Here is a 24592-nt window from a genome sequence, read left to right as displayed (position 1 = left end):
TACCTGACAGCAACTGCTTTAGTGGGATCCAGGTAGAAGTGTTTGTGCCATTCTCCTCTTACAGGCTGGGCACAACTGAGTGTGCTGTTGACTTGTCAGTGTTACTCTTCAGGCTTCCTGGAAGCTCATACAAGTACAGTTTTATTTCTGAATAGATGCTCTGAGCATCCCACAGGGGAACGGAAGTGGTAGAGCAAGTGGAGGGAGGGGAGCTTTTAGTGTGGTTTCGCAGTACAAGCCAGACCTAAAATGGATTTGGCTTTTGGGAACCAGCTCTAGTGGCATTTACTGTGAAGTTGAAACATATAATTTTCTAGCTACACTTTTTGTTTTTAGTGAAATGTACTGTTCTTGGAGGTATACAAAAGCAGTACTTAGTACATGTGTAAACTAAAGACTGTCGTAGCATAAACATTAGAAACTGTGGTAAGGACCCAGTTGCTGAAACTAATACAAAAAGAAAAAAGCAAGTTCTTTTTCCTGTTGCAATAAAACTAGAAGACCACATCTATACTACATTCATCTTTCATACTCCAGGATTGTATGAATTCCGCCTTACACCCCCTCTGCCCACCTTAAATCAGCATCTTCCTCTAAAGTCTCCAGTTATTATCCTGGAACTCCTAGTCTGGTTTCATAAATTGGGTGATGTGTATCAGTTGCCCTATGCACACTTCTGTTCAAGCTAACTCTGCCTACTTCATCAGAACCATGGGAAACAAGATGCAAAATTCCAAAACTTGCAGCTCATTTAAAAGGGGTTATAAATAAGTCTTCTTTTAACACTTTATTAATTGAGCTGTTCTTTTGTACATAACATCATGAGTTATAGACTAAACTTGTGCAACAGCTCACTTAAACTGAACAGAGAGTTTCGTGCCATCTATACTTGGTATCGCCTGCATCCTGTGGGCTTTGCATGATGAGTAGAAAGCCTGAGTGTTGAGCAATACTTCTGTTCTGGGTAGGGGTAGGAAACTGATGTGCAATGATGTTGATTTGCTTAAGTTCACATGGGAGGCTTGTGGACAACATGAATAAGCCTCCTGATTATTTTGTTTGTTTGTTTCAGCTGTAAAACCTTGCATTTGATCTGTGGCTAATAAACTTCCTGAAACTCTTGCCTTAGTATGTAACTTTAGTATTCAAAATCTGCCAACTACTATAGCTTGAATTCTCAAGCACTAGCTAGTAATTGAACTAGCTACTGTATTGTCTTACGCTGTTTTGCAAGTTATAAAGGAGTGCACCATAGTGCCATGACTCGGCTACTTTAGAACAAGCGATATTCGATCAGTGTTGTAATTCATTATTTTGAGTAATTTTAAGAATTATATGTGAGGTGAGTTTGCAGAAAAGTAAACTAGTCTGCATCCAAGGGAGTGTAGACCTGGAAGTAGACCAGAAGTACTTCCAGTCCACTTCTGGGTCCACCGCTAAACACATGGAGGTGTCCCCCGCACTCCTGTGGCACACTCAATCCGCCCCAGCATTGCAACATTCATGAGCCGTCTGGTACCTTGAGGTATGTAGAAAAAACATTTTAAACTGTATCTGTGCCCAAATCACTGATTCTCCGAATTGGCATCGAATCTTCAGATTTTGATTCGGCCAAATCGAGTTGGGACAGTGATCTGAATCAATTAATCGAATCGCTGTTCCAGATTCAGGCCAAATCCGAATCGAATATGGCCCATTTCACACACCCCTGTTTTGTAAACCATTATAGTGGTCTAGCAGACTTTCCGATATATATTTACTGATAAAAAATAAGGTTCTCCAGAAGTACTGGTATCAAATGATCTTAGGAAGGTTAGGATCTTGTCAAGCTGTGGATTTATTCAGTGGCTTAAACCCTTTGTTTTGTTTGGAGAATTTTAATGCAGTTCAACGAAGGCCTTTTCAATCCTAAAAATGTGATTATTCTTTTGTGCTTGCTTTTTCTTCCTAGAGAGCCCATTACAGTTCTATGTGAACTATCCGAACAGTGGAAATGTGTCTGCTTATGGTCCTGGCCTCATTTATGGTGTAGCAAATAAACCAGCAACTTTTACTATTGTCACAGAAGATGCTGGAGAAGGTAAGATGACACTTCTTTCCTTGCCTAGGTTCAAACACACAGATATAGTCAGTAAACCCTCGTGTACATAGTACATCCCTCAAAGTGAATACTGAAGTTGGGGGGGGGGGGGTGTGTACACATCTTTTTCATTAGCCTATAAAGATGCATATCTACCCTGCCTGCTGAAGTTAAGCAGTAGACCATTTGATAAATTTTTTTTGTAATGGAAAATTGAAGACTCAACATACGTAAACTTGTTCCAGCCAAACCTTATTTTGCTGGATCATAACTTCTATACAGCAGAGCAAAGACAGGGGTCTGAAATTATTTGTTCAGGTAGTGATGTGAAGATGAAATGTCTAGCTAAAAGAATCTTCAGGTATAGAAACTTAATTCCCTAGGTAACAAACTGTCTTTTTAAAGTAAATTCTGTTTCTTTCATTAGGCAAATGGAGTGGATTAAATGAAGCCCTGCTATGGTTTCTAGTTGGCTGTAGCCGAATATATTGCTAATGGTTTTGGGGGTTTTGTTTTTTTTCTGGAAGGGTAAAAGTTGCAGTTTGCAGCTTCATTACTTATTGGGTGAATACATCCTATCTCTGCCACTGATCCCTCTTCCTATAAAGAGAGCCTCCTTCCAAGTGTGTTTAAACTTGAATCAGGTGATGGCATTAACAATTATTCTTGTACTAGGTGGACTGGACTTGGCCATTGAAGGACCTTCAAAAGCAGAGATTAGCTGCATTGATAACAAGGATGGCACTTGCACGGTTACTTACTTGCCCACCCTACCTGGAGATTACAGCATAATAGTCAAATACAATGACAAGCATATCCCAGGCAGTCCTTTCACTGCCAAAATCACAGGTATGAAGGACACAGTGTAACAAATTCCTAACTGCCTCAGAAGGAGCTACAGATGGTTGGTTTTCAGTACAATAACATTGCAATAGAGAGAGTCCCACTTAAGGAGTTTCGCTTCAAGACATCAGGCCAATCCAATGTTCAGAGACATAGGTTCAGCAAATTCTTGGAGTTCGTTGGGAATAGCTTTCTTATGTATGGTAGATGGGCTGGATGGCATGCACCCTAGGGTACTGAAGTAATTGGTAGAGGTAATTTCAGAGTCATGAGCTGTCCTCTTGAAGTCATGGAGGTTGGGTGGAGTCCTGGATGATCAGAAAGGGCTAATATAGTGCCCATCTTTTAAGTAAGGGAAATGAAGAAAGAGCCCCAGGGGATTATAAACTAGTCAGCATAAAAAGATACCTGGAAAGATCATGGAGCAAGTCATTAAAGAATCCATTTTAAAGCACCTAGAGGAGAACAGCCAGCATGGGTTACCAAGAGTAAGTCATACCTGACCAACCTGATTTCCTTCTATGATAAGTTGACACAGGCTCTGTTGGATGCAGGGAGAGCAGGGGACTTCAGCTAGGCTTTTGGTGTAATCTTCCCACAACGTTCTCGTTAACAAACTAAGGAAATGGATTAGATGGAAGTACTGTGACATGGTTACATAATGAGTGAATCATTGTGCTCAGTGAGTAGTCATCAGTGGCTCACTGTCTAGTTGGGAGGAGCTACTAAGTGTGGTTCCCCAGGGGTCTCTTTGTTCTGGTATTACTCAGTATCATCATTAATTATCTGGATGATTGGATCGAGTGCAGACTGAGAATTTTGTGGATGACACCTAGTTAGGTGGAATTCCAGACACTGCAAGGCAGGGCTAGGGTGCAGACACAGACCATCTGCAGCAAAATGCCGCCCAGCAGAATAATTGCATGCACAAATGCTGGCTGAGGATGACCAGCTAGGTTGCACTATTACAGAGAAGGACCTGTTGGTTTTGGTAGACCATAAGCTGTATATGAGCCTAGGAAGCAAGGTTTATGAGGAAAGGCTGAAAGAATTAGGGTTATTTGGTCTAAAGAAGACTAGATTGGGGATTTGAAGCATGTTATCAAATACCTGAAGGGCAATGAGAGTACAGTGATGGATTTTTCTCTCTGGCTGTAGGGGATGGGACTGGGAGCCATGGCCTCCAGCTGCAATGTAGGAAGCTTTAGGTTGGCAATTAGGAGGATCTTTCAGACCTGTGAAGGTGGTCAAGCATTGGAACAGGCTACCCAGAGGAGCTGTTGAATCTCTATCCTTGGCAAGTTTTAGGAGCAGGTTGGACAGATGATTGGCTGGGATGGTTTAGTTGGGGATGATCCTTCCCTGAACAGGCCTGACTAGATCTTGTGTGGTCCCTTCCAGCCCTACCTGCTTATGATCCTAAGCCTGTACCTAAGGCTAGTAACTTGATCTCATTCAGTGTTTGGTACCAAACATACTGGAATTTCAATTCCACATTGGTTAATGTGTTAAAAAGGATGAAGGGAGGCCTCTAGATCAGGCTGCCAGGTCCTACATTTGCTCAGAAGCTGAGTATATAGGTGCTCTGAGCTTAAAGCTCTGCATCTTTGCACAACAACTATGTAACGTTAATTGGCTCCTTCAAGCGTTGCCAGGCTGAACAGAAAAAATCCTTTGGTTATTTTGTAGTTATACAAGTTCTGTTACTACTTAGGAGGCTGGAATTCCATCCTTTCTTTGGGGAAAAAATAGATATATTGTAACTTATTTAGGAAGCAAATAGGATGGAGGTTCTTCTGTACTTGTTACTTATCTAGAGACTAAGTCAATTTTAGGCAGTTTGTACTAACTTATGTCCGGTTTGAAAGTACTTCTCAATGAGTGTGAGCTCTCAAATGATAAAACAGAACAAAGCCAGGTGAACTGTGTGCTTAAATACATTTAGTCTGGCAGACTGCTGGCCTGTTTTTGTTTTGGTTTGGTTTTGGGGGGGGGGGAGGGGTTGTGTTTTTTAAATCTAGTAATACATCATGCTCACAAGAATTTTCTGTTCTTTCCATAGATGACAACAGGAGACGGTCCCAAGTTAAACTTGGTTCTGCTGCTGACTTCTTGCTGGACATTAATGAGACAGATCTGAGTCTCTTAACAGCTAGTATTAAAGCTCCGTCTGGTCGTGATGAGCCTTGCCTTCTGAAAAGGCTACCCAATAACCACATTGGTAATGTTGCAGTCTGTGCATTTCACATGGGTTTTCCACACCCCCCCCACCCCTGCACCTACTCCCCCATACCATGCAAAATAATAGCTTTTTCCAGTTACTGCTGACTTACCACCATACCAAATATGCAGGTCTCAAATGTCAGTTGTCATTTGTTTGGCTGCTGCAGCAGCCAGGGACAGAATGGCCAGGGAGGCTGGCCTTCTGGCTCACTATTTACATGGTGTGCTAAATTGTGGTTGAGGCACAAGTACTACCATTGGCATGGTGGCACCACCAGTAAATCCATCCTCTTGGATGCATGGAATCCTCCCCATTGGCCCTGTGACTAAGAGTCCTTAAGAATAAAGGCTAATTTACATTCCAACTGCAAGGCTGCTTGATCTGTCAGGTAACTCTGTGACACTTTAAGACAATTAATCACCTTGCCTTATTTGTACTCTCATGCTGTCCCACAGGCATCTCATTCATTCCACGGGAAGTAGGAGAACACCTTGTCAGTATTAAGAAGAATGGTAGCCATGTGGCAAACAGCCCTGTAACCATCATGGTGGTCCAGTCTGAGATAGGAGATGCCAGCAGAGCAAGAGTTTCGGGACGTGGCTTGACAGAAGGACGCACGTTTGAGATGTGTGACTTCATTGTAGATACAAGGGATGCAGGTTAGTACCATGTGGAGGATCTGTTTTGTAATGGTGCTTCAGAACATTTTCCTGAGAAGGAAAATGAACCGTTTTGGTCAATGCCATATCTCAGTTCTCAATTTCCCACAATTTTTATGCAATAATTGGGATTAGCTAGACCAAAAGCATTCTGGTGCCTCCCTTCTCCCCTCCTCAGGATCACTGGGACTCTTGTCCTAAAGCAACAAACACTGAGTTGTTTAACTGCAAAATGTGAATTGGGTGTAGATTCTCGCATGCTTGAATAGTTAGTACCATTAATTTAAAAATTTTACCTTTTGTATGAAGAGACTGCATTCTAGTATACTAGAAGCCAGCTCTAAAGCTAACTTCTCTAGAAGTTGAGACTTTTTTTTCCCATAAACTGCTAGTTACTTCCCAAGATCCAAATACACCTGAAACTACTTCCACTCAACATCATGGCATTTTAATGCTTATTTATCTCTCCATTCTTAGAGTAATCACAGTAGGGTCATATGTGTCTGGGTCACACGTGCCTAGAACCATCCTTAAAGTTTTGTGACTATTACATCCTGTGCTGAAATGCTGCATCAGTTGCTGTGAAAATCGGCTTCCAAGGTTTTGAATGTTTTAATCTTGTCTCACTGTGAAGCTTTGTTCCAAACTCAGTTGGAACGTACCTGGGACTAAGCTAACTAATACATTGCAGGTTATGGTGGAATCTCATTGGCAGTTGAAGGACCTAGCAAGGTAGATATTCAAACAGAAGATCTTGAAGATGGAACCTGCAAAGTGTCATATTTTCCAACTGTACCTGGTGTGTACATAGTATCTACTAAATTTGCAGATGAGCACATTCCAGGTAAGAGAACGTAACAGAGCCCGTCACATACTTTCCCTATGCTATAAATCGGAGGGACGTCTAGACCTTCCTGTTTTGAGACGGGCCATTATTAAGTAACACCTTGAAGGGAAAAAGTGCTCTGCATCTCTGGTTACATTGACTAATCCATTGCAACCTTTAGTGTCACAGTGATGATAAGGGGATTAAAATCTTGGCTGAGACTATAGGGGGCGAGTGTAATTAATACGTGGGTCCTGGCTTGACTCGGGCCCAAATTCCTGCTTCAACCAGGACACGGCCAGTATGTCCAAGACTCTTCCTCAAGCCTAATGGCAGCAAAATAAAGGGAAAATATGCTTGGGACTTTACTCCCCTGGATTAAATTCCTTTGAATTCAAGCTGCGTACTAGTAAAAATGTAATCCTGATGGAGCCAGTACTTTGAGACAGTGCTCAGTTAAGAGGCTAGTCAGTCTTCTACAGACTGCTTCAGAGCTTGGCGGGGCTTGATGAAAGAAACTTGAATATGTGAGAGTAATAGCTTCCTCCCTAAGACTAGGGTTTGCGTGCATGCACTTTTTTTCCCCTTTGTCCCTGAAAAAAACTAGGGTGGTCCTTCTTGGAGAGCATCCAAAAAGCATTACTATTAATTTTGTTATATCTTCAATACTATATGGGGTTTTTAGCAAGTGGTACCAATATAATATGGAAAAGTGAACTCTTTTTTTAGATGCTTTACTGTTCAATATGAGGAGTAAAGGGCCAAAACTTAGCAATGCAGGTTATATGCATTTATCATGTTTACTTTGGCTACCTATCAGCTAAATGTCTCCTGAATGTCAAATATGTTATGCTAACTAAAAGTATAAGGAAACTTTTGTTTCAGTCCTACCCTTAGGTTTACAATCTGTCAAATATTTACCCAAGAAGAAATTACTTGCTGTGCTTCTTACAGGTAGTCCATTTACTGTGAAAATAAGTGGTGAAGGAAGAGTGAAAGAGAGTATCACACGTACAAGACAGGCTCCCTCTGTAGCAACTGTTGGAAGCATATGTGATCTTAACTTAAAAATACCAGGTAAACTAGGTCACTCACTATATGAGCCTACTTAAGTGTAGGCTTTCTCATCTTCTGTGGTTAGGGCTTCACTTTGTCCAAGCCCAGTAGGTATAATGTAGTGGGAAGAAATTTAATCTCAAATGTTGACTTATTGGACATGTTGTTAGGGGTGAAAACAACTTATCTTAATGATGCAACTGAAATACATTACAGGTATGAAAAAGTAATATTGTTAATGTTTTCCAAATGAAGGAATAAGCAGTTTCATGGGTAAAATCAAGCCATCAAGCACAGTATACAATGAGCTGGGAGGCAGCTCTGTACAAATTTGAGTTCTTGCTTTACCCACTAGCAAATGTGAGGGTAGTGTAGACTGTCAAAACTGACTAGGTGTGACCAATCTTTGCATCCTTTTTATCACTTCCTTGGTATTTGCAAAAACGTGGTATGGGAAAATGATCAGTGAGGTTCCTCATTGAGCAAATGGCATTTAAATGCTCATTTTATACTAACAAGGTTGGGTGTTTTAAAGGTTGGGCTTGGTTACTGTAGCAGTACTGCATGCTTGCTTAAATTTACCACTTCTACTACAAAAACTTTTTAAAACCGCTGTATTCTGACTTCCTTAACTCCTTTCATGTCTTTTTTTCTCTTTCTTCCCCCCTTCCCACTTTATTTCCTTATTGCCTTTTCTTAGTTGCTTGGTTCCAATTGGCTACATCTCTGGAGAAACTTTCTCACTTCTGTTACCAGTCAAATTCCACTCTTATGTTTGCTGAGCTGAAGAATAATCATCAGACTCAATTGAGAGGACCTTGGTGTCCTGTTGTCATGGATGGACCAATTGGTGTCAGGAGCTGTATTTGCCCATCAGTTTGTCTTTTGGGTCCAGAGCAGCTTGATTTGTACAATGCAGGTTCTGTAAGGATGGAGGGTGTGTTTTAGCACTGGGCATGTGGAGTCAGAGGTTGGCAATGTGCTCATTTTTTAACTACCTGGTATGCCTTGCATAAATTCCTTTAACAGTTGCCATGTTAAAAAGAAAATGTTCAATAAGCAGAAGCTTAATGTAGGATACTTCCAGAGATTTTAGTAAAAGCTAACTGTGCAAACAAATTTCACTCTAATCAGGAAAAGGACTGCAAGGCCATTAATGATTAATCATAACACAGCCCTGTTTTTAAAGTGTATCAACACTGTTTACTTAAATTTTGAAAGTAAGAAATAACTCTTCTTATGGTGAACTAATGCATTATTTTAGATGGTTTAGGTTAAACAATGTTCTAAACTTGTTCCAACAATATTGATTGCTTGGTTTGATAAAATTAATACTGCAAAATGCTGCTTTGAATCTTATATGCTTTGATTAATCATGCATGGCTTTTGCAGTGCAGTAGCATTTGAATAATAATTTCCTGCTTCTCCCCCTGCCCCGAAAGAATAACTGTTTAGATGCTGTTAAATGACTTGCTGGTTAAAACTGTAGAAGCCTTGTAAATTTAACTCTTCAAAAATCAGCTGTCCTGATCAGCCATTTTTAAAGAGCTGTCTACAATCATGAGTAGAGTTCATAATGCCTTATTCCCCACTTTTTTTTTCTAGACCAAGTGTTTTTGTTCTGCTGAACAAGCAAGGCCACAGATAACTTTCTGCTCTAGGTCTAGGCTGTCAGGCAGGACATCAGATGTGAAAGTTCAGTTTTAGTATTTCCTATACTGGTAAGCCAACAACGATGGAAGAAGTGCATCCTGAACCCCGGTCAGGGAGACTGGGATCACTTGGGCTTCTGGCAGACATTACACATATGCCATGATTAACTAGTTATTTAGCTTGTAGTAACCCGGCCATGTGTTCATTCCATTTAACAGTACACTAAACCAGGGAATAACCCAGAAAACTGTTTTACAAAATGTAATAACTCTTGTAGCTGGTTCCCATAAATTGAACGTGGAGCCCATGATAATCAGTGCTCCAGGCCACAGGAGCACTAAGCACCTGGCTTGATACATGTTAGTGCAGGATCCTGGGCTCCCCCTGCACTGAAAACATGGTGCGACTAGGATCTGATCCCCAGTCCCACAATTCTGTCTCCTGCCATGCATGTGTGGTGTATGGCACAGCTGTTGTGATCATGGATTTGATCCCATTGTGCCTTTTTAATTGAATGTCTGTTTTTGGCCTTAGTGATATCAGTTTGATACCACTGGTGGTTTTGATAAATGATAGTCATGCTTGCATAGCAGCATGAGCTCTCTAGATGAGGAGTAGATTATTGGTATGTGGGTCTGCATGGCCTTGGTAAAACTGAGCATGGATGCACAGACCCACTTGAATGCCAAGTATTATCTGTGTGTTTTGTTTTATTCAAATCTTCAGTAGTAGGTTTGCTTGCATTTTGGGCAACTGAAAACCCATCCAGCGAGGAGTGAGACTGAACTTCCATTGGCTTTCATATTTTGCTTTTAATATTCAGCTTGGCTGCTTTAGTGACTTGCTAATCTCTGGCTTTCTGTTTAGAAATTGATAGTGGTGATATGACAGCCCAGGTAATGAGCCCCTCTGGAAGAACTTCTAATGCAGAAATAGTTGAAGTTGATAAAAACACATACTGTGTCCGCTTCGTACCACAAGAAATGGGGGTCCACACTGTCGATGTCAGATACAGAGGTCAGCCAGTGCCTGGCAGTCCCTTCCAGTTCACTGTTGGGCCACTCGGTGAAGGAGGAGCTCATAAAGTCCGAGCTGGGGGTCCAGGACTTGAGAGAGGAGAAGCAGGTATCCCAGGTAAGAATTCCAGAGTTCTCTTCCCTCTCAGGAGCAGAGACGCTGAGTACGTTGCTCTGTAACAATGCGCTGGGTAATGCTGACACTGCAGAAACTGACTCTTCAAATTCCTGTGTAGTTCAGTGGCTCAATTAGAGCTAAAATTGTGATGTTGCTGCATTGTTTTATGTTCTTGTGGTATTCAGCTGAGAAATGCAAGCTAAGGAAAATAACACAGCTGTATTTCATGTGTGGACAAGGCTGGTTTTATTTTAAATCTTCAGCTTTAAAATTCAGTCTTCCAAAAACATGCCATGAGTAATATAGGTTTATTGTGGACCTTTTTAGGCTGGGGAAATGGATAGGCATGCTACACTGGTACAAATGCCTAATACAGGCAGCCAGTGGTGAAAAATGGGTTATGCTTGCACAACTTTAGTGGTTCTACTCAGTTTATCACCCATATAGCAAATCTGTACTAAAGAATGCACACAGTTTCCAAAGGATGTCACTATCACAGCTTAACAAATGTAGATGGAAACAAGGAACTTAAAAAAAATAAAAAATAAAAAATGTCTGTGTGTTAAACACTAGGCTAGAATAAACTTTAAGGTTGGGCTTCAGCTGGAAAAATGTGATGAGCATCACTAAAGCTGGTCTCCTGATAATTAGCTGTGATGCTTATACATCCTTTATTAATCTTGATGAAGAATCTTTACTGTTCATCCTGTCAGTATCTTAACCCATACTGTATGTAAGCAATATTTCCCTGATACCTACATATACTCTACCATGCCACTGTGTAGGAACGGTGTACTCCAAGTTGTCATGTAACTTTTTTTCAAATAAGAACTCTTGTATGATTCAACAGCCGAGTTCAGCATATGGACAAGAGAAGCTGGAGCTGGAGGACTCTCTATTGCTGTAGAAGGTCCGAGTAAAGCGGATATTGCATTTGAGGATCATAAAGATGGATCCTGTGGCGTATCATACGTAGTTCAAGAACCTGGTATGTACCAAAACTAAATTCTACTGAAATTGCGTCTGAATTTCCTTAGCTACATTCTGGGGCTCATCTTAAATACTGTCCTGTTTTCTTCCAGGTAACTATGAGGTGTCCATAAAGTTCAATGATGACCATATTCCAGAAAGCCCCTACCTCGTTCCTGTCATCGCTCCTTCAGATGATGCTCGCAGACTCACTGTCACCAGCCTTCAGGTGAGACATAAGGAAACATCTTCATAATTTACCACAGGCTGACTGATTTTCGTCCTTGTTCTCAGAGGCTAAAATGGTCCTACTATTTAATTTATTAGGTGATAATCCCTACTTTGAAATTTGTAGCTAGAAATGGCTTGCAACCCTTGAACTGTCCTGTTTTGAAGGAACATATAGCTAGAAATCTCCTTTGGACAGTTGGTTTCAAGTGTAAGTGGTGCATGCTTATGCTTCAGTTCCTAACATTTGGGTAATCCCCAGAAATCTCACTAAAAGGGAAGCAGTGACTCTGCAATGGAGTCATCTCTGATTCCCAAGATGGTTTACTCATGAGCCTTTGTAGCCTCTTACTGTCTTATAAATGGGTGATTAGCCATTCTGTTCATGGGGTGGGGGAGTAGATTTGTAGGCAAATATGTCTAAAAGCTGTGACTAAACAGGCAAGACAGAGCAGATGAACTTAATCAGGCCTCTACTTAAGAGTTGTTCTAAGGATTCATGTGGGCAAATTGATGGGGCCCCAGAGTGACTTCAAGGTAGTAATTCATTCATGTGCCGACGTCATAAAACCACAAACTTGCAGCTCAAATCGTTCAAAAACAGCAGCAAATCTCCAAGAGTGAATTCCAGCTTTGTAGTCATTCTGGGCTCATCTGTTATACTTACCAACTTATGCATTTTTTTTGTGGTTATGTGTATTTTTAATACACATAACATTAAAGATCTGACTTAAACCTAAAAAATCAGGCAAGCTAAAAACGAGACTGAGAACCCAGGCTTTAACATGCTATACCACTGTACTAGTAGTCAGCAAGTGTCTGTTGCATCCAGGAGTTCATGTTATAGCTCTGTTTACCCAGTTAAGTTAGGGCAGTGGTTCTCAATGTTTTTGGACTTGAGGCAGCCTTTCATAATGCTTGTGAACTGAGTGCCACCCAATTTCAAAAAATGGTTTATAGATTAGTGCTAACTTCCTTGCAGTGGGGACAGGCCTAAGCCTGTGCTCATCTCGCACCTCAAGGCACCCTTCAAAAGGTCTGGTGGCCTGGCACTTCAGTTGAGAATCACTTTATTTAGAGGGTCTTTGGTGTGGGAGGGACTTGAGCCTTCTTTCTTCCTTGGTTTAATTAGGTTTTGGTTAGACTTCAGAATTTTAATTATCATTTTACATAGCAAAAACGCTGACACCTAATGTGCTAGTAATAGTTCTTTAGCATTTGCTATTCAAGGAGTTACAAGGGCGTTAATTAGTCACTTTGGTATGGATGTTTTTCTTGTGTTTCATTTAAAGACTTTTGGCAGGAATGCTCTTGTCAATTAATGAAGACCTGAAGAGGGAGATAAAGCTGAATGTTTGGCACAAGCTGTTCAAAGAACAGTATCGGGGTGTATTAGCCTTCTCATGGGTACACAACCTAACTTAAATTGTATTTTAAATGCTGTTCAGTTGCATTTATTCCCCTCTTCAGGATCTCTAAACAAGAACAGGTACAGTATGCTCTTTGCATGAACACATTTCCTGCTGTATTATAACAACTATGAAGCATGCATAGTTGAGATTTGGCTTTCAGGCTTCTAACATTGGTCTGGCCTGGAATAATGTCGGTTCAATGTTTTAAATATTGTCATCTAAGACTGGTACACTAAATATAGCATCTTGCAGTACATGTAAAGAGAAAAACCGTGTACTTTTATAACTGGATTGAGTCTTTCCTGAACTAATCTTGAAATAACAGTCAAAATAGAGGTATAGTTTAAGTCATCTTGTCTTGCACACCACAGAATGGAAATACCACTTGGTATATCAATGCATGATTCCTTTGGAAAAGGATTAACGGTCACTTCATACCAGGACACTAGGTGTACAAAACTAAGGACAGTTATGAGTATAAAGAAAACTGTTGGATAGGTTTTTCTAGAAAGCATAACTGGGCTTCTCAAGACATCCTTATCTAACGGGCCTGGGGGAGCATCAGTTCACCAAGGCCCCCCAGGGGAGGACAAGAAACAATGGGCATAAACTGATTGAAGATTGCTTCGGGCTAGACATGAGGAAAAACTTCTTTACAAGTTGAGTGCTGAGGGTTTGGAAAAGGCTCCCCCAGAGGAGGTAGTCACCCACCCTGGCGATCTTCAAAAAGCATCTTGACATCCACCTTGCTGGGGTCATTGGATCGCAGCAGTCTTTCCTGCCAAGTGCAGGGGGGCTGGATCCAGAGATCTGTAAGGTCCCTTCTGGCCCCTAACATCTATGAAACGCTAGATAAATTAGTTTCAGTTACTAGTTCTTAAAACGTTACCAGCTTGCTTACACTTGTGAGCCGTACGTATTTGTTTTGACTGCCAAATGACTGATTATGCCTTTTGATTCTTAGTGCTCTATTTTTAAATCAAGAGCTGTTTTTGTCTGTAAGGAGTCTAACAATGGTCTGCCTCAACTGAAAATGAAATTTGGTAATCAGAACCTTGCATTCTCAGGAGTCTGGATTAAAAGTTAATCAGCCAGCATCCTTTGCTATAAGGCTCAATGGAGCGAAGGGCAAGATTGATGCCAAAGTCCATAGCCCTTCTGGAGCTGTAGAAGAATGTCATGTTTCTGAACTGGAGCCAGGTAAGAACTTGTATGAATGAAACCTCAGTGCATTGCAACACCAGGACAAACTTCCGCATATCAGTGCATAATCGATGATAACCCAAAGGAACAGTCCAGTTTCCTTATTCACCCGAGCTGACCTTTATCTTTGCGTAACAATGTAGCTGGTTAGCAGAATGGCTCTGATTTACTATGTTGAAAAAAGATACAAAAGTTACTTGATGACAAATGATGAGAGAGCCTACTTCCTGGCATTGTAACAATAAGGAGCTTTAAAATCAGGGTTGTGTGGGTTCTTGCCTCATCAATTTAATTCAAGCAATATAAAAATGAAGTTGGCAGTGTGCTTCCAGGGAAAGGGATTTTACTGCAGGTCTTCAACACGCATTGAATACCAGTGCTACGTTTTAGTGATAAAATAAATTTCATACTGTTACTCGAAAATTTGGTTTGGACAAATGAGTTGAATCTGATTTAAAGAAACAGATTATTTATAAAGGGCAAATAACTTCTTATAGCTCTAAAGAAAGCTTTATTTTTAATCTGTTGTCCATTGGCTAATGTTTTATAGATTTCTGTATAGAGATGTTCTTCAAAGTTCAGTGTCACATCCACTTAATTGATTTAAGTTTTTCCTTATGCAGTAGTTGGGCTCATATCTTTAATGACTACAGGAAAGACATGATGTTAGATTTACAGAGTAATTGGTAGTGTTGGCATGTTTAATAATATTGGCACTGGAGAAGCTGCTTGTGTTTATATAATTTCTCATCTACAATGCCCAGAGATTTGAATGTGGTCCTGAATTCAGTTCAGTGGGACCCCTTCCAAAGTACAGGTAAAATCCTAGTGCCAATGAAAAGCCAAGTAGTTTCTCTCTGGGGTTAATGTGAAAATAAAACAAATGCTATTTAAGTGACTATCAAATGTGAAATTCCAAGATGTAAACTTTTCGATGTCTAAAGTTACACAACAGAGTAAATTTTAGTCAAAGAATTCTGCTTCCCATTTCCAGGTGTAAAATGGATCCCAAGTTTTTGAGCTTTTAAGTCCTGTTAGTTCTTCTATTTTCAGGCATATATTTGTGGGTCCATGTATCCAAGTGCTAAGTCAAAATTCAATTTATGCATGAAGTAGAGGACTGAAGAAATGTACACGTGTGGGGGGGTGTTTGTACAGTGCACTGCAACTGGCAGTTAAGATCCCTCACTAAGTAAACGAGATAAGGGAAATTATGCTTAACAGCCTCGCTGTCCTAACCGGGAATGTTGAAGTCGTACCTTAATGCAAAAGAAGAATAACTAGTGTAACTGAACCGGACTGTCATGGGGCCAAAGCTTACTGAAATGTTATAAAGCTGTATTTGCATTGCAATGCATCCTTATGTGTTAATATTCTTACTGGCATCATTCCTGGATCAATTACGCAATTTTTTTTGTTGTAGACAAATATGCTGTTCGCTTCATCCCCCATGAAAACGGTATTCACTCGATTGATGTGAAATTTAATGGCAGCCATGTTGTGGGTAGTCCTTTTAAAGTCAGAGTTGGGGAGCCCGGACAAGCAGGCAATCCAGCCCTTGTTACTGCATATGGGCCAGGCCTGGAGAGTGGCATCACAGGTAACTTTTTTTCCCTCTCTCCTAAGGTTCTTTAACCTTTTAATTTCTTGTATAGTGCTTACCTGAATAATTCTCTCCTAGCTCTTTCAGGGAGCTACATCTTGTAATTTGTTTTAATCCCAAGCCTTAAAATGTTGTTCCACCCTGTCTGGGCAGCTAAACTAACTGTGTCTCTTGTTTTACCTTTGTTGGCCTGGTCATAAGACCCAAGAGGTAGGAGGATGCAGCTAGCAATTTGCAAGACTACAAAGATATTGTATTTTAATACGTTTTGGGAAATTGGTTACTGCAGCACAAATTCATGGGAGTAGGTTAGCAACTCCATGAAGGATCTGTGCCAATTTAACTTAGCTCAGTTCAACCTAGGTGGTCCCTCGGAGCTCTGGAAATGCTTTGGCTTCGTTCCCACATGTGAAGCTCATACACATGAGGTATGCAGAACTCTAGAGAAGACGAAGGGGTCTTTTAAAAAGGCATTTAAAACTCTGTTCAAGTCTTTTAGAGGATACATGGATAGTCACTCACTGATTTTATTTATTTATTTATTTATTTATTTATTTATTTTTAATCCTGCACTAGGGATAGGCATCTATTCCTGTTAGTAAAAAAAAATAAATAAAATAAACCTTTTTTAGGCCAGTTCATCCTATAACCATCAGACTTCAAAACTTTAACTTTAGCCAGTTTATAGGTAGGATAATGAGCCTGTAAAAAGGAAAACTTGGGTCTCCAGAAACTTCTCTTAACTGTACTGAATGCAAATATTCAATTGGCTGTCTGCTTAGATTTGGTCATCCACCCAGTCTCATTAAGCTACTTCTCAAATTATTTTGGTGGAGAACCACCTACAAGCATCCGTTCACATTTGTGCAGCCTTCTAACATTAAGCTTAAAATTTTTAAATGTCTGCCTTTATACTGTAGAAAGAGTTGGAGGGAGACCTGACATTCCTAGCTTGTGCATAGTATATTAGGAAAGATAGAGAGTGGTTGCATAAAATTTTGCATAACTATTCCTTTTTAATAAAAGTCTGGCATTTCAGTGTTTCTGTTCTTGCCTTGCCTTCCCATCTATCCAGATATTGTCAGTTTCTTTTAAACAGTCGTTCAAATGAAAAAGGTGTCTGTACCTTTTTGGAATTCAGCTTCTTACCTTACCCTTCTTAACCAAATACAAATGTTGGAGTATCTTTCTATTTTGATTTATATTTGGTTGCTTGTTTAAACTGTCCATATATGCTGGTAGGTAGCCAAGTAAAACTAGTTTTTCATTTTGATATGCAGAGCGATGTCACTACTGCTAGCCCCCTTCTCTCTCTCTCTACCCCTGCTGCGGATTCTCTACAGTAACTTGTTGCTGGAAAAGTATAATGCAGATAGCAGCAATTGCCTGCTAATGCTGTTCTTGGCAATCTTACCAGTGAGGCATAAAGTCATGCTATATATGTGGGTTGGCTCAACACATGGAAATAAAACAGCCTACCTTGATGCTAGCTGCTGACAGACCAGGTTGGATTTTTCTGCATCCATAAAGGTGTTTTTTGTGATTTGAAATATATCAGTTGGCTCTGGAGAATTGAGATCAAATGGCCCTTTATCAAACTGTGGCTATTCCAAACTGTTCATATTGGCCTGGAAACTCCAGGAACAAGTCTGGCAGGATTTTTGTACAATAATGTTGCTTTTGAAGTACTTCTGATTAACTAGGAGGCATGAACCGCAAATTCTTCACTAGTCCCTTTTTTATATAGCAATCACTTCCTATACCATGCTTCATGTGAATAAGGAAATGTTACTTTTACCTGGAATTTGCTGGTTTTTGCAGAACAGTGGGATGCTGGGGGACAGTTAGTGGTGTAACACTCAGATGTGCAAGCAGAGAAAGAAAAATGAATTCTTTTGCTGGTGGGTGTAAATTCTTTACTTCAAGGTAAGGAAGATAAGGTCCCAGGAAAAGTGTTCCCGGGAATGAAGAGACACTGACTGACCGGTGGTGATACTTGTTTGCTGTAGAAAGCAAGAAGTTTTATTTAATGTACAGTTCTGTAGGTGTTCAACATGTCTGCCATTAATATCCAGGCATTTTCCCCACATAGGAATTACACTGAGTGCCTGGAGAAGGTTGGTTGATTCCATCTGTGTCTTCCTGATGGCATGTGTGAGAGATGCTCTGTAATCCAATATTTGAATTGGGTTGGAGTAGTCAGGGGCTCCTTTCTAGGAGAATCCAGTACTAGTTGCTGCATACCAGATTAAAATGGGCTTCGTGGTTTTCACAGAAACTTGGACTTTCTGCGTTCTGCCAGTCGCTGGGAGAGACGTTCAGCTGACCATGTTTGCTTTCTACTGGAGGAGAATGGGGATTAGAAACTTTCTCCACCATTTATTGCCAAGCTTTTATAGCAGTCCCTATAGCTTCACTCGCTAGTCACTCTTCATAGTCTGTTAGTTGCCTTTTTAACATTCCTGTTTCTGTGAATGTTTTAAACAACTTTTTTTTATGGTTAGCTCTGCCATAACTGCTTCAAGATGGTAATTACTGAAAAATACAAAGGTGACAGTAGTCTACTGAAAGACTGAAAGCCTTCTTTGAAGAAAGCTTTCTACATTACCTTGATAGTGGCATTGTACTATTGCCGCTAACACAAATTATATACTATTTTGAACTCAAGGTACAATTAAATCAAGTTTGTTTCCACTATGGCAGACTGTCTGAACAACCCTGCCATTTTGTAAGAGCCGTTTCCAAATGTTTATCCTGATCATGTATGATTCACTTATCCCATCAACTCCTTCCCCCCTGCCCCACTTCTCCCTCCCAACCACCTTTAGCTCTTTCACTAATAAGTTTACAGTTAAAATCTCACTGCATGATTAGAAAAGTTATGCTTATCTAGCACTGAAGCAAAGCCACCTCAGCATAGGCTACAAGTAGGAATGCAAACATTGTAAATACAAAACTTCTAATGCTGACGGGCTAGGTAAAGGAAAAAAAACCCAAAATTATTTTCCATTGAAGCTCTCAAATAGCTGCCTTGCTTCTTGCTCACATGAAAATGGGCAAAGGAAGAATTGGAAGTGGCAACAGCAACTTCTTATTATAAAGTCTGGAGCAGTCGTTCTGAAAACAACATGCATTCAGTGGGCAGAGTGCTGCTTGTGGTGGTATAAAGCTGGAATGAATGTTAATTTTCATTGTGAACCTGGAGGGACAGTAGTGTCTGGGCCCCAGGATCCTTGCCTCCTGTCTCTAGTCTATTTTATGTTCAAGATAACTGGAAGTTCAGAAAGAAGACTTCAGTATGCCAATTGGAAGATGGGACTGGGCTTGCCTTTTGGTATCATAAATTCCTGGTTTATGCCTGTTTATAATTGTACCAATATTGTAGCATTCAAATAGAACATGAGAAATGATTGGTTTTTTGTGCTGAACTGCCTTTCAGGATTACAGTCAGAGTTTTTCATAAACACAACCAGAGCTGGTCCAGGTACCCTCTCTGTTACAATTGAAGGACCATCAAAAGTCAAAATGGACTGCCAGGAAACTCCAGAGGGTTACCAAGTGATGTATACACCCATGGCACCAGGAAACTATCTTATTGGAATTAAATATGGAGGGCCTAACCACATAGTGGGCAGCCCTTTCAAGGCCAAAGTTACAGGTAAAATTACTAACTATAGTATTGTCGGTACTCCTAACTAGCTTTCCTTGATTGCCGTGGAGATTTCTACCTTATCAATCTTGTTTTTGGAATCTAGTGTTGACCATGAGGGACGAAGCATTTTTCCTACTAGTGTTCTAGATGAGAGATCTTATCCCAAAGCAGGTTAAATATTTGGACAGTACATGTGCACCTACTTTTATAGCTTGTCCTTCACTGAATGACAAACTGCAAATGGGGAAAGAATTAGAAATGAGACAGGAGGTGGGAGTAAAATGTACTGTAGTTTTTAGAAATACATTGTTTACTGGACCTTGCTCTGAAAGTATAACTTGTTTTTGTTGATGGTTCTTATATAAGACACCTATATTTGATGGTAGCTCACATTGATTTAATTATACCTTGAGTTCAATTAACTAAAGAGAATAACTTGAGGAAAAGTGAGCACTACATAGAATGTTACTCTAAAGCTGTTAATTTAATACTGTAAAACTGTGTGCCTGCATTGTCTGCTTGAAATTAGTTTAATGCAGAAGGCAAGATTATATTTCTGATGTTGCCAGTGATTTGGCTGACCCATCTGTAAAGCTGCCATGTTCAAGACAACACGGCTTGAGACAAGTGCGCATTCTTTACCCTGCTGTAGACTTGGGCACCTTTTTGCTTTCCAAGTGAGTTGCTCCAAATGTGCACCCATTCTTCTGTTGACTCGAGTCAAAGGCATTTAGTGACGTGAGCACAACAATGCTTTCCCTTAAGCTGTCAACTAAACTTCATGAAATCTGAACTCTATTAACCCTTAAACTGAAATATCATGTGTTTGCTTAAGCACTGGGTTGCTATTGCTTTCACAGTGCATGGCAGATGTTAGTTAGTATATAGAGTTCAGCAGACGGGTGGCTCCTAGGCTGTGTATATATCCTGAATAAGTCTATTTTTTCCTATTATAATAGTGCTTTATGTATCATATAATTATAAATAGCTTGCAAGTATAACTAGCACCCAGTCTGCAAATCAAAATAAAGTTTGCAGAGAATAGGAGTCTAATTTTCTTGAACCGTCACTTTTGCAGTGTGCATAGAACTGCTAGATACCTGTATACTTAAGAGCTTTCAGTTGGCTGCCTCCTACTGTGGAAGAAGCCTGAAAGAAGAGTGGGATGAGTGCTCAGACTGTCCTGTCACTGCCTTTTGGTTTTTATCATGATCCTAGTAAAGGTTTTTTTTCTTTCCGTTTAAGAACATGGGCACCACATTTAGTCTCATTCACTGTTGGCTTAATTTAAATTCTGGGGTATACTAGAGACCACACACTAATCCAGTGAATTCCTGTTCCTAATTGGAACCTTTTAGAAGTTGATGGTGCAATGCAAATGAAATGTCTTTTTGATGCGACTGTTGATATAAGAACTTTTCACTCTTTCAAAACTTCCTTCTACATGCCCTAACAAAGTAGATGCTTGCAACTTTCCAATTTTTCTTTTAGGCCAGCGACTGGTTAGCTCGGGCAGCGCAAACGAAACTAGTTCAATCATGGTGGAATCTGTGACAAGGTCATCAACAGAAACATGCTATAGTGCCATTCCCAAATCTTCATCTGATGCCAGCAAAGTGATCTCCAGGGGAGCAGGGCTCTCAAAGGCTTTTGTGGGTCAAAAAAGCACTTTTTCTGTGGATTGCAGCAAAGCAGGTATGGATGCAAGAATGTCATCTCAAGGCTGTTGCATGTTTGCAATACAGTTCAGAGTCCAGCATGAGTCTGAATGGCAGACTTGCAATTTATCGGCCAAGAATTAATTTCTAGCTAATCATAAATCTTTCTCTAGAGGGTAAGACTAACAAGTCCTTTTCTGTTAGCTGGACAGAAGTTAAAACTCCTTGAAATGAACCTTGAATTTTTTTAGAGTAGTGTGGAATACAAGCTGTGGGGATAATTTGGTTTCAAAATGTACAAATGTAACTTTAGCATTCAGGTATCCATTACAGCTACATGGTGACCACCAAACGGGGCCAGATTAGGTAATTAGTTGGTTTAGACAGGGTCTTGTGTCTGATAGGCACTCTATGAATCCCCAAAGGGAGCGGGGCTACAGCATTGATATGAAGTTTTTTTGTTTGTTTTTTTTTGTTAAAGCTGCATGCTTACGTTTTGTTTTTGTGGGTTGCATTTTATGCATCTTGTGAAGGATGTGTACAGCAGCACAGGTGAAACTTGGTCTTTACTGTATAGAAAATGTGCGTCACTAAGCACGTTCGTAAACCTGATTAGTGACCTGATTCCAGAAAGGAAGCTTTTACCATGGAAATAGTAGGACAGCCTTAGTTGCAAGTGTGTATAACAGCTTGAAATATGTTTTTAAAGCGAAACTTTAATGCCTATAAAATCTATGAAACCTCCTGGCTCTCCCACCATCTTGTCATCACTTGGATACAAGTTGCGCAGTGACAGTATCATAGCCACTGAGGTTAATCCGAGGCATGATTATTGCTAATTGAAACTGCCCTTGTTGAGCCAACATTTATTGTGTTGTCTGGTGGTGTGAGATGCATCAGACACCATAGTTGGGTTTGGTCCAAAAGTTTCAATAAGGAGCTGTTGTATGTTGAACATGGCAGAGGCAAGCTTCAGAGACTCTTGATTTCATACACAGCTAAACCAAACTAAGCCCCTTTGGTTGGTGATCCTGTTGTTCTGGAGCAGTCGCTACTATCCAGTAACATTATGTTATTGCACCACAGGTTCGAATATGTTGTTAGTTGGTGTCCATGGACCCACCATACCATGTGAAGAAGTATCAGTGAAGCATTTGGGCAACCACCAATACAACGTAACGTATGTCGTCAAGGAAAAGGGTGACTACATTCTGGCGGTGAAGTGGGGTGAAGAACACATTCCTGGAAGTCCATTCCATGTCACTGTTCCCTAAGCACTTCTAGCATTAATCTTTTTGTATTACATTTGTGATGGCAGTTTAGAATAATGCTGTGTGCAGGCCTATTGCAAAACTACAATATCCCAATATGCAGCTCACACTTCAGTGCATCCAAAAGTAAATTCTAGAGTTTTATTTTTAGAAGCATTTCAACTCTATCTTTAAATATCAATACATATATAATGTAAATCTATTTAATATTCTTCTAAATTGTACCTTTCTGTGCTGTCTATGGGTAACTCAACATTTTTGAGAATCATGTGGATAACGAGACACTAATTTCCCTTGTGGATGTTAAAGACTAGATATTTGAAAACTGGAAATTGTCTATGGAATTGGGTATCTTAAACTACTGATTAGTTTTTGTTTTTTGGGGGGTTTTTTGACTGGAGACTTTACATTTAGTTATGGAATATGACTTGGGCTGTCCCCAGTTCAAATTCTTTTTCTGTATAGAAATGAGGTAAAACTGGTACTTTAATATGTGCCTTTGTATACTTGATCCGTTTTTAATGCTTAACAGAATGAAGAGCTGCAATAAGTTGCTTTACTACTCAAACTAAAATATTTTACCAAAAAATAAATGCTTTCCTAAGTTCACGTTTTAGGAAGTTGCTTGGTTTTTGGTTTTGTTTTTTTTTTCCCAGCAGACCTAAAGCTGACTGAATTACTTCCTGGAAGCTTTCAGTCCCCCAGCATTAATGCTGTGTAAAACTCCACAGCTAACTTTCCCCCATGATGCTTGTAACAGTGTTTTTAATTTGCTTGGGCTTCTGGTGAAACTTCTTAAAGACAATTGCTCCACAGGTTGCCAAAGTGACGTGCAGTCATGACTGGATCTCAAACTCCCCAAAAGTCTTTGCTTCTAGGCACAAACTCCAGTCGGGTGGATTAAGTAGAATCACCGCATCAATCCTGGCTATAATGAGGTCTTTGGAGGTCTCAGTTCATAGTTTAAAGGGTTATCAGCGCATGGGAAAGGACCAAAGGGTGCGCTTTTAATAACATTGGGTGTGGGGAAGAAAAAGCAAGTGATGAGAAGCTATAGTCATGACTTAAAAAAAAAAAAAAAAGCTCTATAGAAGAGCATCTAAAACAATAGTACTGCTGTGAAACAACAGAGTAACTGTTGTAGGTGCAAGCCACTTTGATCACCTTGCAATCTGAGGACTTCATTATAGCACACATCTCATCCTGAAATCCCCCTCATGCGACAGACTACTAAAAAGCAAAAGGTTCATCCTTTTTTCCTTAGCACTAAGGAATGAACACCTGCATGTTGTAGCTTTCATGTTTCTTGTAAAAGGCCAAGAAAAATAGAAAAAAATGTATTCCAAATGCATAGCTGAGCATTACCGCCAACTACTGTGGTGTTAGTAAGATTCCCCAAATGAGGCTTTTTAAATTTTGTATGATTAGGGAAGACTGGCTTCACTGATTTTGTTGATGCTTTACCTCCTGTCTGTAGTAAGAGGCTTCCACTTATGGCTCTCTCTCTTGTAGGATTTGTACATTGGTGCACTATCCTTGAGCACAGTCTTTTTGCGGGAAGTTGAGGAATAGGTTTTTACTGTGCTTTGTGCCTTAATGTGAAATGCTCACTGCATTGTAAACTAGGAAGCAAAAATTAAATAAACTGGAAATAAAGTGCTGGATTGTAAAATTGTATCTTAACTTATTAAATACAGATGTTGGCTTCATTAAACATGCATGTTAAAAACCACCTTGATATTTTTTTGTCACTTCATATTTGTACTATGTTAACCAACTTAAAGCTACAGCATTGTTCACCTATGTAGACTCCTGGCTGACTTCCAACTGCACATGGAAAACATCCCAATTCTTCTGTTTCCTTAAAATTAGGCCTCAGTGAGGCAAATCCTTCCAGTAGCCAATTCTGCTTAAGGTCCTGCACCATATTTGTTTTCAATTAAAAAAAACAAACAAAAAAACTATTGAAGAACCAATTTAAGACCATGTTTAAATTTTCCCACCCACCTGGGTCCTGAGTTGGGAGAGGAGGAGCAGGGCATGATGTTTAAAATAAAAGCAGAAATAATTCTTAAAATGCCAGTCTTTGACATGACTGTCAGCTGGTATCCGTAGGCAGTC

The 24592-nt window shown here is 40.0% G+C and overlaps 1 protein-coding gene and 1 pseudogene across 4 annotated transcripts in view; both read left to right on the top strand.

The window, feature by feature from the left end:
• Positions 1–24203, top strand: part of FLNB (filamin B) — a 134801-nt gene extending 110598 nt beyond the window's left edge. For all 4 annotated transcript variants that reach the window (XM_006272199.4, XM_006272201.4, XM_006272200.4 and 1 more), the window contains 14 exons: positions 1952–2080; positions 2756–2929; positions 4986–5144; positions 5603–5806; positions 6498–6650; positions 7587–7709; positions 10209–10475; positions 11326–11463; positions 11558–11673; positions 14152–14284; positions 15711–15887; positions 19330–19548; positions 21034–21237; positions 22287–24203. In XM_006272199.4, the coding sequence (XP_006272261.2) occupies positions 1952–2080; positions 2756–2929; positions 4986–5144; positions 5603–5806; positions 6498–6650; positions 7587–7709; positions 10209–10475; positions 11326–11463; positions 11558–11673; positions 14152–14284; positions 15711–15887; positions 19330–19548; positions 21034–21237; positions 22287–22474 (2384 nt within the window). In that variant the 3' untranslated portion in view covers positions 22475–24203. The remainder of the gene's footprint in view (positions 1–1951; positions 2081–2755; positions 2930–4985; positions 5145–5602; positions 5807–6497; positions 6651–7586; positions 7710–10208; positions 10476–11325; positions 11464–11557; positions 11674–14151; positions 14285–15710; positions 15888–19329; positions 19549–21033; positions 21238–22286) is intronic.
• LOC132244569 (U4 spliceosomal RNA) lies at positions 21979–22047 on the top strand (annotated as a pseudogene).
• Positions 24204–24592: the final 389 nt, after the last annotated feature.

Source organism: Alligator mississippiensis, chromosome 12, assembly GCF_030867095.1.
Source record: "Alligator mississippiensis isolate rAllMis1 chromosome 12, rAllMis1, whole genome shotgun sequence".
NCBI classification, from domain to species: Eukaryota; Metazoa; Chordata; order Crocodylia; family Alligatoridae; genus Alligator; species Alligator mississippiensis.
This window is presented reverse-complemented; position numbering and strand designations above follow the sequence as displayed.